The sequence below is a fragment of the Bos indicus genome, chromosome 2 (assembly GCF_029378745.1).
Source record: "Bos indicus isolate NIAB-ARS_2022 breed Sahiwal x Tharparkar chromosome 2, NIAB-ARS_B.indTharparkar_mat_pri_1.0, whole genome shotgun sequence".
NCBI classification, from domain to species: domain Eukaryota; kingdom Metazoa; phylum Chordata; class Mammalia; order Artiodactyla; family Bovidae; genus Bos; species Bos indicus.
Window position 1 is genome coordinate 1,800,261 of NC_091761.1, and position 14,634 is coordinate 1,814,894.

The 14,634-nt window shown below is 44.7% G+C and overlaps 1 protein-coding gene across 2 annotated transcripts in view; it reads right to left on the reverse strand.

Annotated features, from left to right (window-relative positions):
- Nucleotides 1–512: 512 nt before the first annotated feature.
- FAM168B (family with sequence similarity 168 member B) overlaps nucleotides 513–14,634 on the reverse strand; it is a 40,714-nt gene continuing 26,592 nt past the window's right edge. For both annotated transcript variants that reach the window (XM_019968806.2, XM_070801551.1), the window contains 4 exons: nucleotides 7,564–7,706; nucleotides 7,259–7,436; nucleotides 5,401–5,526; nucleotides 513–4,952 (listed from right to left, as the gene is read on the reverse strand). In XM_019968806.2, the coding sequence (XP_019824365.2) occupies nucleotides 5,414–5,526; nucleotides 7,259–7,436; nucleotides 7,564–7,706 (434 nt within the window). In that variant the 3' untranslated portion in view covers nucleotides 513–4,952; nucleotides 5,401–5,413. The remainder of the gene's footprint in view (nucleotides 4,953–5,400; nucleotides 5,527–7,258; nucleotides 7,437–7,563; nucleotides 7,707–14,634) is intronic.

The window sequence follows — 14,634 nt, forward strand, 5'->3', positions numbered from 1 at the left end:
CAGCCCTTGTTTTCTGTTGGTGTCTATCCATTTTCTCCTCCCCTCCCGTTACCTTTCCACCTCAAGCCTTTCTTTAGACTAAAGGAATAAGCCAGGCCACCAAAGCTTTGGTGGAGAGCAGCTCAGTGTTCAGAGGCTCAGGAAAACTAGGAGCTGTCTCAGCACCTCTGTCCCCAGCTGCTTCTAGAGTCTCTGTTGAGCTGAACTTATCAGCGATGTGAGTTTGGGGGACAGGCAGTCCGTAATCTTTTTGGATCTGAGCTTCCCCTTCGGTGAAATGGGGAAGGGTGTGTCTTCTTGACAGGAGGACTGAGGCCACGGGCCCAGGAGAGGGTGGCTTCCCTCCCCTTCCCCACAACCCGCAGCTTCACACTTGTACACACTGCCGAGGTCACGGGGGCTGAGCCGGAACCCCCTGGATTTTCTAAGGTGAGAGATGCTACACCACCTCCCATCCAGGCCAAGCCACCTGGAGGCAAAACCTATAGGGAAAAAGCATGAAAATCACACTATGCAACACAGGTCAATCTTTATTGAAAACTGCAGTATTAATACATAACAATTTACAATAAACGTGCTTTTAAGAATTTTAAATCTGAGCTCATCTACTCATCAGATTGCATAAAAAATTAAAATAGTAAGAATTTACACATTATGGAATTGGCTCAGGATGGATGTTCCATTCCTTTGTATCGACTGACACCTTAGTTCAATGCAAAGGCGGGGGAGTGCCTTTAACACTGGAAGACAATGTTGACTTACGTTTTTAAAAAGTACTAAGAGAATGGTCTAAAAAAACAGTATTCAAAAACCATTAAAAACAAACAAACAAAAAAAAAACAACCGTTTCCTAGTCAGTAACAGTGGCTCCCTTAGGTCTCTCTTGAGTGGCCATCATCACAGCAACCCCCCAGGAACACAGGAGAGCTGGCCTTCTGCTAACCACTGGTCTGCACGAGGACCTACAGGAGACCAGCAGGGCTCAGGAGGTCAAGTAAGACACTCATCATCTCTCAACACACGCATCCTGGAAGCACAGCCTCCCAGTGCTCACTGCAGGTTCCCTGTGCAGAGGTGCCAGGCTCTCCTGTCTCTGTCCCAAGTGACTGGAGGTTGGTCCTGGGGATTCAAATAAGATTACACCAGAGGTTTTCTATTCTTCAAGTCAATAGGGTAGGGAAAGACAAATCCTCTGAAACATCAACTCTGCAACTTGCTACCTGAAAAGATCAGACCCTCCTCTGCAGCATGTCATCTGCAGGCTCCTTTCAGAAAGCTCAGGCTGAGTGTTAAACAGCTCAGGAGAAAAAAACATGCCAACATTTGAAATGTGGTAGAGAGGGAGTCACGCAGGCTGCCCTTCCCCTATGCCAACCACTCCGCTCTAAAGACACACCCCCTCCTTAGAAAGCACCAAAAGAAGAGCCAGAAGCTGTCCCCCACCTCAAGCCCCACATCCTCAAGCCTGCCCTTGCATGGCCAGAGGATGTCAGACAGGTGTCCTATCCTGTCTGGGAGATGCCCAGGCTGGCAAGAACTGGGGCGTCCAGCCGTTAGCTGCCAGATAGGGAGAAGGCGGCCCAACTGGTCAGAGTAATACTGTTTCCATATGTCTACCAAGTTCAGGTGAAGAAGTCTGGGTCTCCTTCTTAAACAGCAGGCCCAACATGGATGCGTCCAGTGTCAGCTATGCTCTCGCCCCTCTGTGACAGGACAGCACTGCAGACGGCACACCCCGAGCCCCCAGATCCTTTTCCTGTGTGTGCAGTGCCAATGCCAGCAGAGGGAGAGGCACTGAGAGCCCGGTCTGGGAGGGGGCACACACTGACCAGGTTCCCAGCCCGAGGCTCAGGACCGCCCTTGGCTCCTATAAACACCACATTTGCATAGCACTCAAGAAACAGAGTCACGTAATGTAACTGGGAGGCCTAGTAACCAAACCAACAAAAATGTTCAGAGAAGACTGAACACAAGAGACATAAAAGATCCTGAAGCGCCTCTGTGCTTGTTACCATGAGTGGCCCTGACCCTGACGCTGGCTGCACCCCTCACAGATAGCAAGCTGATGGGAGGATCATCACTCATCGGAAAATGTTCAGTCACCTGGCCCAGATCCAAACAAAAGAAACATATCTCCTAAACCTTAGAGGAGGGCTGTAGAACAGAATTTTTCAAAAATACCCATGATGGTATCTGTTTACAGAATTAATTCCTTTACTTGCCTGTCTCAATTTCTAAAATAACTGTAATTTAGCTAAAAGACTCTCAAATTAAGAATGTCACATACGAAAAATGCAAAATTTCTCTGAATATTCTACTATTGTGCTTAGGATATCAAATTATGCATTTTATTACAGAAGCTCTATTCCTTAATTTTAATGGAACTAAATGCTGCTAAAATTACAACAAATGATAGTTTGGTTACTATTCATTATGTCCAGATTCTCACCTGCTAGACAAGCTCTACCTTTCATATTTGATAACTGATGCCCTGATAGTTTCAAAATTGAAAAGACTTCCACACATAGGTATTCCATAATGCAGCAGTATTTGATGAAGCTTCCCAGCTCAACCTCACAAAAGGGAAGTAAGATTTTTTAGAAATTAAAGGGGGCTAAGTATTTATAAGTTGATGTAAATGGGGAGAAAACACAACCCACTCTTTTTTTTCTCTTAAAAACACCATTTAATTCAGTGCTCATGAAAACACTCACCCTGTGTGTTGTGTCTCAGACAATACTGAAGAAACAGCCTCATAACTTCTCATAACTTCCTCCTGAATTCAAATGACTGTAACCCTTAGAGGCAGTCTGTGTATGTGTGTGTGTGTGTGTGTGTGTGAGAGAGAGAGACAGAGAGAGAGAGACTGGGACTTTTAAAGAGTTATACAAAACTCACTTACTACACTAAACTGGGGAAACCTACTTCTCTGCTACCGATCAGTTCTGCCCCGGAACCATCAGAACATTACCAACCACCCACTAAACAGATAGAATAACCAACAATGAGTTGAAGTGGACATGGTGTGCCTGGGGTAAATAACTGCTACACACACAGAAACACACAAACACATACATACAAAGGTGGGTTAAGTGCTCTCCAATTTAAAGTACTTATCAGTAAACATACTATGTTACAGACAGTAGAAATAAATCTTCTGTTTACAATGATCCATGCAAAAATATCCCTAAACTTTTTATAAAATAAAATGTGAAAAAGAAAACTATGACAAATACTTACTATAGAAAATACGGTTACCAAAGGCTCAGCGGTCAGTTGTCCCACTCACTAACCAGGGCTGAATGCTATCCCAGTGCCAGAGCCCTGATCAGCTGCCAGAGCTGTAAGAAGAGTTAGGGTCCCCTCCCCAGCCAAGGCCCACAGCACTCGAAACGATGACAGGGTAGAATAGGGGCACCCCCACCCCCAACAGGCTGAAGGGCCACAAACCCTCACCACTCTCAGCCCCTCTGACTCCATCTGAGGACAGGCAGACACATACAACCATTGATACAGGCTGGGGACATTTAAGCAAAAAAAAAAAAAATCCTCTTGGCTTCTTATGTACAATACTCAGATTTTAGACACAAACTCCTTCCTGTAATGACAGGCAAACATGCTCTGACTGGCAGACACGTTTCGATGTTGCCTGGCCCTGTGCTGTCCACTGCTTTGTGCCAAGTCTCTTCAGCCACAGGAGAAATGGTCGAAGGGGCCACAGACGACAGGCCAGCCATTGCCTCACCCTCCCACTCCCATCTCCACAAGCCCCTCCAAGCATCCTCAGGACAAGTCCCCATCAAGCGGGGGGCCTAAGGACAGCCACAGCCCTGCCTCTCTGCAAGAAACCATCAGTGTCAAAGCTTTGTTCCCGTTTAACAGTTCTTAAATGTACAGCTTTCTTCGTAACACAGCTGGTATCGTTGCCCTTCCTTGTGGGAGGGAGAACAGCAATTCCTACACATGTTTTTAGGAGACTAAAACATTTCTCAGGGGAAAAAAAATAGGGATGACTTTTCCTAAGCTAAATAAAGGAGAGGCCAATACCTCCTTCAAGTGTGGCTGTTTCTCTTCCATCCCAGGAAAATAATTTAAGCTTTACATAGGACTTTTCCAATAAAGATATAGAAAACATCGTATCCGTCTGTAAGTGATTTGTAACAAAAATTTAGACAGCGTTTAGAGAAAACTGTTTTGCTGTTATATCACCTCACTGTACTGGCACCCTACTCTAATCTTTCATGGCAATCCCTAAGAACATCCACAGCACACAGACCCCACAAGCCTAAATGGAAAGAAAGCCATTAACCTGGCTGCACCCCAAGCAGTGCTGGGCCTCCCCACACTCTCCCCTTGCCTGCAACTCTCTCTCACTGTGGTCAGCGTGAAAGGAACAGATGGCTGGAAAGTCAAAGTCCACATATCCAACTGGCAACCCACCTCAACCCCAAAAGGCTGAAGAATCATCGAAGAGATCTCAGATGTTCTATGAAGAAATTCACTTTAACACTTACAACTTTAAGACTTTGCATACATTACAACAGTGCATTAGTGATACAAGTTGTAAAATACTTTTCCATTCCTTTGGATTTTGCATATGATGGTTCTGCATCAGTCACTGCAGGTAGATTGAGCAAGCTTTTTGTGTGTGTGTGTGTGTGTGTGTGTTTTAACATGCATTCAACTAGATATGATTCAGAATAGATTAATACTCCCTTTTATCATTACAGTTAGCTAAAAAGTTGCCTGGCAGCCCACCAAACAGGATCTGCTGTAAGACGAACCCAAAGAGTCCACTGGAGACTGAGGGCGCTGGGACCTGCTAGGCTGGCTGCAGTAGTGTTTAGCTAAGTGTCGAGAGCATTACGAAGAAAGTCCTGGTTGGAGGCAGAAGGCCTGCAGCACCAGCTGTGGAACCTCCATGATGTGACTGCACAGCTCCATCCACAAACCTGAGGGTGGGGAGAAAGAGGGGCACACAGTCACACACACAGCTCCTCTGGCACCACTGCTCTGAAAAGGAGCCATTTCAACTGGAGGAGGAGGAAATCCACTAAGACAAGAAAGGGCAACAGCAAAAGAGGCGACTGTGCCTGGTTTCTGAGAACTTCCAATTACAACTGGAATCCTCCTTCCTCCAGGAGGCAGGCAGGAGACCAGAGCAGAGCCCAGGTAAGGAGCACAGTGCAGGGGTGCACAGCAAGAACTCAAACGGCTTCCTCTTCCTTCCTTCCTTTGTAGGGTCCCAGCAAAGACAAGAAGTTAAATGTGGCATCGCCTTCGAATCATCAGGTATCATTTTCCTTGTCACTGTTTAAACTGTCATAGATCTCCCATTCTCCACTTTAAAAAAATACACTTTAGTCACAAAGCTAGGCCTGGGCTTCATTGGTCACTTACGTTTGCAGGGTGATCACCACTGAGGGGGCACATAGCTGTAGGTGGGCGTTCCTGGGGCCCGATACGTGGGCACAGTGACAGGGTGGGGAGCAACTGGAGTTGGGGAGTGGGCAGTCAGCAGGGTACCTAGAGGGAAGAGCAAGCATCTCAGTGGAGGGCAGCACTCCCCTTGCCCCAGTACCTCCAACAAAGAGAGCTCCTGCCTGACCCTCGTGGCAAGGAGAGAGGCAGAGAGGAAGAGGGGTGGCCGTGACCCACAGTGCTCTCAGAACCCGATTATATGCAAGCCAAGGCTGTATAAACACAGCAGGCTCACAGTGACGGCATGTGTGTAGAAGCCTGTGTGCTTCCCCTTCACACAAACGTACTGAATTACTTCTGCAGGTGAGATGACAAAAACAAAACAAAAATGTTATTTAGTCTTAAAAAGGAAGGAAATTTGTCAAATCCTACAATATGGATGAACCTTGAGGACATTATGCTCAGTGAAATAAACCAGTCACAAAAGACAAACACTGCCTGAGTCCACGTACATGAGGTCCCTAGTGGAGGCAAATGGATGGTACGGAAAGGAGCGTGGTGGTTGCCAGGGTCTGGAACAGAGGGAGGGGGAGGTATCTGTTATCCAGAGCTTCAGTTCTGCAAGACGAAATGCTCCAGAGATGTGACACAACAGTGTGATACCACCAGCGACCTCTACACTTGGAAATGGCTAAGATGGTAATAACTAACTGGGAAGAAGGGAGGGAAGCAGGGAGGTTCCCAACTGTGCAAGCTTCTGAGTACCTTAAGCTAAGCTTATTTTCCCTATAAATACAGGAAACTCAGCAGCCATCTGTGTCCACTTACAGCCAAGAACCACCTCAAACCTCACAGCCTCACCTGGACCCCTGCGCCCTGAGTGCACCCACACCAGGGCCTGCCAACCCCTCCCTCCATGTGCCTCAAACACTGAGTTTCTATCTGTGCCAGACTCTCCTTTGCCTCTGGGGTAAGTGTGGGAAAACCAAATAAAATCAGAGACTGAGCAGAAAAACACATGGTATCCTGAACCACCTTCCTCTCTGACGTTTCCCTTATGCTGAAGTAAAGTCTACAAAACAAAGAGGAAATAATGCATTTCTTTAAAAGTCACAGCCATGGGCAATCCAGTCACTGTGTAAACCTGGCCCCCCTGCACAGATAACTTACATTTCCACAGGAGGTGACCTCACTCCTAGACATTTAACCAAGCCCTCAAATGCTCCAAGATTCCATGGAGACAGGCCGGTCCAAGCCACGGATCTCTACTCTCTCTGGTTTATTTTCCTGACCTAGAAGCAGCCTTGGGAAAGTGTCTACGTGCATGCCAAAGGATTTCTATAAGCAGCTCTTAGCTCTGTGAACCCAAGACTGGCTTTCTGCAATTCATGAGAACATCCCCATTAAGACAAGCTGGCCTGCGCTGGTAGCCCACACTAAAGGGAAGGACAAGAGGGTCAGCCCCCCAGATCATGGAATATCCCCGCTTCTGCTCAAGCTTTAACATGCTCACCACAGTGATCTGGCCACTCCTTGTCCCTACAGCCAGGTAACTCAGTTCATCAAATTTGGAGAGGGCTAGCCAGTCATGTCTATGGAAAAGGTACTTGGCTCATGGTTCTAAACCCCACACTCAAAATCAACTGAAGGAGAAGGGAAAAGAAAGGAGAGGAAGTAAAGAAAAAGATAACATGCCATTCCTCCCAAAGGATCAGATGTCCTTTCACACAACTCTAGCAATGAAAAGTCAAAGCCAAGGGTCAGAGTTCTAGTGAACTCTCCCTTCCCCCAGCCCTCAGGCCATCGCAGAGGAGGCACCCCGGGGCCAAGGACTCACCCGCTGACATGGCCATAGTGGTGCCCGCCACCATGCCCATGGTGACCCCGTTGCCTCTCGGCGGAGGGAGGGGAGCAGGGTACACCGTCGCCGGCATGCCGTTGGGCTGCACCACCGTGGTGTGGTGGATGACGTGAGGGGGTGCTGCATACAGGGGCTGGGTGTAGTACGTGCCTTGCTGGGGAAAGAAGAGAGACAGATGCCACAGGGGCACACACCTGGGTCAGAGCCCCAAGGGGCCGACCCATCCCCACACACAGTGCCCAGGAGACCCTCATGACACCCACAGCGCACCCCAGGCCTACCTGTGCATACGGGCTCTGCTGGGGGTAGGCACTTCGCACGGGGTACACAGCAGTCTGGTAAGGGTTGGGGGAGGAGGAATACGGTGGCACTGCCCCGCTGGTGGGGGAACAGGACACTTTGTAAGGAGTGCCAGAAGTGTAACCTGAAACAAAAAAGTCCAAAGCCTAAGTTCAAACCCACACATGACCAGACCCAGGGAGGGAGCAAGTGTGCCGCAAGGAACAAGGCGGTATTCCCGTCCCGACCACAGTCATGCTGGACACCGCCACCACAATCCGGCTTCATTTCTTAAACTTGATGTGCAAGTATGTGTGTGGGGGGTGGGGTGGAGGCAAGGGAGAACATTCTGAGTATATCTTCATATAGAACAGGAAAGAAACACCCATCTTGTCAGAATATGTATTAGCATGCCATTCCTGGAGCACAATTTGGCATTAAAAGTATGTATTTCTTTTAGGCTCACCATCTATTTCTAGAAATTTGTTTAAAGAAATAAGCACATGAAAAGATGCTCAACATAGCTAGTCTTTGTTGTTACTGCTGATGTTTAGTTGCTAAGTCATGTCCGACTCTTTGTGATCCCATAGACTGTAGCCTGCCAGGCTCCTCTGCCCATGGAATTTCCTAGGCAAGTATACTGGAGTGGGTTGCCATTCCCTTCTCCAGGGGATCTTCCCAACTCAGGGATGGAACCCATGTCTCCCGCTTGGCAGGCAGAATGTTTACCATTGAGCCACCTGAGAAGCCCTATAACCACAACTGTCATTGTTGTTCAATCGCTAAGTTGTGTCAGACTCTGAGACCCCACGGACTGTAGCCCGCGAGGCTCCTCTGTCCAGGGAAATGCAAATCAAAACCGCAATGAGGTACTGCCTCACACCTGTGAGAATGGCTATTAATAAATTAAGAACATAAATAACAAATGTTGGTGAAGATGTGGAGGAAAGGGAATCCTGGTACACAGTTGGTAGGAATGAAAACTGGTGCAGCCACTAGGAAAACAGTATGGAAGTGTCTTAAAAAACTAAAAACAGAACCACCAAATAAACCAACAATTTCACTGCTGGGTATTGTGACAAAGAAAATGAAAACACTCATTTGAAAAGATACATGGATCCCAATTTTCATAGCAGAATTATTTACAACTGTCAAGATATGAAAGCAACCTAAGTGTCCATCAACAGATGAAGATGTATCACACACACACACACACACACACACACACACACACATGCAGGCACACAAGGAAGTATTACTCAGCCATTAAAAAAAGGAAAAAATTTTGTCGTTTGCAACAGCACGGATGGACTTGGAGGGTATTATGTTTAATGAAATAAGACAGAAAGAAAAACTGCATGATATCATTTATATGTTGAATCTTAAAAAACACAAACTAGCGAATATAACTGATAAAACCAGACTCACAGATACAGAACCAGTGGTTCACTGGAGAGGAAAGGGAGGAGGGGACAACATAGCAGAAGGGGATTTCAGAGGTAAAAACTATTATGTATAAAATAATCTACAAGGAAACACACAGGGAATATAGCCAATATTTCACAGCAACTAGAAATGGAATATAACCTTTAAAAATGGTGAATTAATTTTCAGTGAAAAAAGAAATAAGCATAGATTTAAACAAAGTCTCAATGGTAAGCATGCTCATCCCCAGTGTTGTTAATGGCAGCAAAAATAAAAGGAAAAACTTGTCAAACAGTAGGGTTATGGTAAAGACTCCTGGGTCTAAGGCAGCAGTTGAACACATACACTTGCTTTTGTCCCCACCCAAAATTACAATAAAGCAGATTAATAAATAAAAAGACATAAAGCCTCGAAGATAAGAAGGGAAGAAAAGACATTTTGGAACCTAAAAATCTTAGAACCTTTAAGAAGCAGAAATGGAAAATGACTTAGCAAACTCAAAAGGCTACACTTTTAGCCAGCAGTGCAGAGGGTCAAGCAGCAGCCTGACAACAGAAAAGCCCCTTCCCCAAGACCTAGAGGACCTAGGAGGGCATGGCAACCCACTCCAGTATTCTTGCCTGGAGAATCCCCATGGGTTGAGGAGCCAGGTGGGCTACAGTCCATGGGGTTGCAAAGAATCAGACACAACTGAGCGATAAGTGCACACGCACACACACACAAGACCTAAAAACTGTCAGCACCTGTTTCCAGGAAGTGATGAAGGACCACAATCTGGAAGAGTGGTTGAGAATCTATCTAGTAAGCTGAAAGCCGCCTGGCTCCCCTTCCTAACTCCCCATCCCAAGAGAGAACAGTTTTTCTCCAGGAAGGGTCTCTGAGCTTTTACATTCACAGCAAATTTATTCCTACAGACTAAGCCCAACAAAGCTAGTAGAGGTGATGGAATTCCAGTTGAGCTAATTCCAATCCTAAAAGATGCTGTGTAAGTGATGTACTCAGTATGCCAGCAAATCTGGGAAACTCAGCAGTGGCCACAGGACTGGAAAAGGTGAGTTTTCATTCCAATCCCAAAGACTGCCCAAACTACCGCACAATTGCACTCATCTCATATGCTAGCAAAGTAATGCTCAAAATTCTCCAAGCCAGGCTTCAACAGCACGTGAACCGTGAACTTCCAGATGTTCAAGGTGGATTTAGAAAAGGCAAAGGAACCAGAGATCAAATTGCCAACATCCACTGGATCATCAGAAAAGCAAGAGAATTCCAGGAAAACATCTACTTCTGCTTTATTGACTATGCCAAAGCCTTTGACTGTGTGGATCACAACAAACTGTGGAAAATTCTTAGAGAAGGGAATACCAGATTACCTAAACTGCCTCCTAAGAAATCTGTATGCAGGTCAAGAAGCAACAGTTATAACTGGACATGGAACAACAGAATGGTTCTAAATCAGGAAAGGAGTATGTCAAGGCTATATACTGTACCCTGCTTATTTAACTTATATGCAGAGTCCATCATGAGAAATGCTGGACTGGATGAAACACAAGCTGGAATCAAGATTACCAGGAGAAATAGCTCAGACATGCAGATGACACCACCCTTATGGCCAAAAGCAAAGAAGAACTAAAGAGCCTCCTGATGAAAGTGAAAGAGGAGAGTGAAAAAGTTGGCTTAAAACTCAACATTCAGAAAACTAAGATCAAGGCATCTGGTCCCATCACTTCATGGCAAATAGATAGGGAAACAATGGAAACAGAAAAGTGAGAGACTTCATTTTTTGGGGCTCCAAAATCACTGCAGATGGTGACTGCAGCCATGAAATTAAAAGACGCTTGCTCCTTGCAAGGAAAGTTATGACCAACCTAGACAGCATATTAAAAAGCAGAGACATTACTTTGCCATCAAAGGTCCGTCTAGGCAAAGCTATGGTTTTTCCAGTGGTCATGTATGGATGTGAGAGATGGACTATAAAGCTGAGTGCCGAAGAACTGATGCTTTTGAAGTGTGGTGCATATTAAAAAGCAGAGACATTACTTTGCCATCAAAGGTCCGTCTAGGCAAAGCTATGGTTTTTCCAGTGGTCATGTATGGATGTGAGAGATGGACTATAAAGCTGAGTGCCGAAGAACTGATGCTTTTGAAGTGTGGTGCTGGAGAAGCCTCTTGAGAGTCCCTTAGACTGCAAGGAAATCCAACCAGTCCATTCTAAAGGAGATCAGCCCTGAATATTCACTGGAAGGACTGATGCTGAAGCTGAAGCTCCAATACTTTGGCCACCTGATGTGAAGAACTGACTCACTGGAAAAGACCCTGATGCTAGGAAAGATTGAAGGCTGGAGGAGAAGGGGATACCAGAGGATTAGATGGTTGGATGGCATCACCGTCATGAATCTGAGCAAGCTCCGAAGGTTGGTGATGGACAGGGAAGCCTAGCGTGCTGCAATCCATAGGTCACAAAGAGTTGGACACGACTGAGCGACTGAACTGAACTGAAGCCCATCAGCAAACTGTGGTACAACCAAACAACAAAATACTACTCAACAATAAAAAAGGTAGAAGTGCTGGTACACATATTAATTACATGGGATAGATCTCAAAAAAAGAAAATACACAAAAGAAGTCAGACACAGTAACACATGACATGATACTCCAAGAAAGACCAACATAATCTACACAGAAAACCAATTAGAGGTACCCAGGGATCAGAGGGCATCTTTCATGGGAACAAAGTCACTCAACTGCAGTGGTGTTACACATCTGTATACAATCTGTATACGTGTCTAAACACACCAAACTGCACTTTTAAGGATGGCTCATCTGCAAATTATATCTCAATAAAAGTGCTTTCAAAAAAGTCTGAGAAACCATTTCTCATTCACTAAAATATAGCCACTGTTTTGTTCCACTACCTTCTGCTGTTTTTCAGGCAACTTCATAATTCCATTTTCCCAAAGCCTTTTATCTTTCTCAGCAAAGAACTGTCCCAAAGCTGTGGTACATATACACAATGGAGTACTACTCAGCCATTAAAAAGAATACATTTGAATCAGTTCTAATGAGGTGGATGAAACTGGAGCCTATTATACAGAGTGAAGTAAGCCAGAAAGAAAAACACCAATACAGTATACTAGCGCATATATATGGAATTAGAAAGATGATAACAATAACCCTGTATGCGAGACAGCAAAAGAAACACAGACGTATAGAACAGTCTTTTGGACTCTGTGGGAGAGGGAGGAGGGGATGATTTGGGAGAATGGCATTGAAACATGTATAATATATAAGAAACGAATCGCCAGTCCAGGTTCAATGCAGGATACAGGAAGCTTGGGGCTGGTGCCCTGGGATGACCCAGAGGGATGGTATGGGGAGGGAGGTGGGAGGGGGGTTCAGAATGGGGAACAAGTGTACACCCATGGTGGATTCATGTTGATGTATGGCAAAACCAATACAATATTGTAAAGTAATTAGCCTCTAATTAAATAAATTTAAATTAAAAAAATAAATAAAAAATAGCAAAGAAAAAAAGAACTGTCCCAGGTACCTTTTACAGTCTTTCAGGAAACTGAAATTTTTTCAAATAAGAGAATTTTGTAAAGGCCAAAATAAATGGAAATCCAAAGGTGTAATGTCTAGTGAATACAGCAGATGCACCAGCACTTCCCAGTCAAGCTGTAACAATTTGTGCCTGGTCATCAGAGAAACATGGTCTTGCATTATCCTGATGGAAGATTATGCATTTTCTGTTGCCTAATTCTGGACACTTTTTGTCAAGTGCTGCTTTCAGTTGGTCTAACTGGGAGCAGTACTTGTTGGAATTGTTTGGTTTTCCAAAAGGAGTCCATAACAGAGGACTCCCTTCCAATCCCACCATACACACAACATCACCTTCTTTGGATGAAGACAGGCCTTTGGTATAGGGTTGGTGATGGTTCATTTCACTTGCCCCACAGTCTCTTCCGTTCCACATTATTGTACAGTATCTACTTTTTATCGCCATCACAATTGTTTTTAAAACAAAAGACAGAATGTTTGCATTATGTTTAAGTAGAGAATCACATGTGGAAATACAGTCAAGAGGTTTTTTATCCAAACTGATGTGGGACCCAAATGCCAAAGAGATGAACATAACCAAGCTGGTGCAAAGGACTGTCAATGCTTGCTTCAGACATGTTGGCTGTCTCCTGAGTAGTACAATGTTCGTTGTTCTCAATGTCTCAATTTGACTGCTATCAATTTCAACTGTTAAACCCGGCCGTGGAGCCCTGTCCAGCAAGAAATCACCCTGAAATCTCACAAACCACTTCTGACACATTCAATCAGTCACGGCACCTTTTCCATATACTGCACAAGTCTTTCTTGCACTTCAGTTGCGTTTTTACCTTTCTCGAAATAATGAAGCATGATATGCCAAAAATGTTGCTTTTTTTCTATCATCTTCAATAATAAAACGGCTACAGAAAAATTCACCAATTTTGATAAGATTCTTACAAAATGTATGCTGATATGATAGCTGTCACAATACAATCTAACAAAACTGTTGTGAATGAAGTTAAAAACAACTAAGTGCTCCTAGAACTTACCTTATGGGCAGGGGGGAGCTTTTTGGCTAACCCAGTATTTTGAAATTTACTAAATATGATGTAAGTAAAAACACTGCCAAAATTTGAAGACACCAAAATTAAATACCAATTCTAGGCTAAAAGAGAATAGAATAAACAGACTTTCAGGATTTGGAAATGCAACTTTAAAGACAAGAGCAGTTAAGTCCCTCTCTCTAGCTGCTCATCTAACTAGTATTTAAGAGAGACAGAAAAGGAAAGTGATGGTTTCACAGGTATAGACATGTAAAAATCCATCACATTGAAGCTTTAAATATGTGTCCTTAACTGTACACAAATTATACCACAATAAGGTAGCAAAACATTTAATTATAAAGACAAAAAGGTAACTACAAAAGCCACCAACTTCTAACCATGCACTGACACTCCCAGAAGATGGCTCAATAACAGCTCCTAATCAGAGAAGGAAATGAGACACTGGTGCCTGGTGGACACATTCATGACCAGTCACAGTGATAGAAGCACTGTATCAGGGCAGAGTGTTTATTCATCACCAACATCAGCTGCCATGCTCAGGGCCAACAGAGCCCATCAGAGAAGGTCCAGCCCTCTTGAAAAGGTGCCGCCTTCAGGAGAAAAGCACAGGCAAAGAGAACACCACCAGAGCAGCACTGACACAGTCCTGGCAGACAAAAGCAGGAGCAGGCGGTCTCAAGAATGGAAGGCTGCGAGTGAAGGCAAAGTATGTCTGGATAGCTTCCTCTTCCCAGAACTAACCACTCCTTCCCATTTCTCAAAACCATGCAGCAGCGACATACTTGAGATAGTAACTCACAGAACACTGCTAAACAAGGTCCCAAGGGCCTGAATTAAGAGACCCTCACAGGAGTCACTGAACTTACATCTGACCAAAAGGATACCAGCTTTTTATAAAAATGTCAGACAATCAGAACAGTCACAGAATTGCATATTTTGAGAACAAGTGCTAAGACTTCAAACTTGAAAATCACATTCAGAACCTCTGGGGCTAGCCAGTTTTCATAGGTTGAAAAGAACCAGCAAGGCCCCCCCTTCTTCACTGTA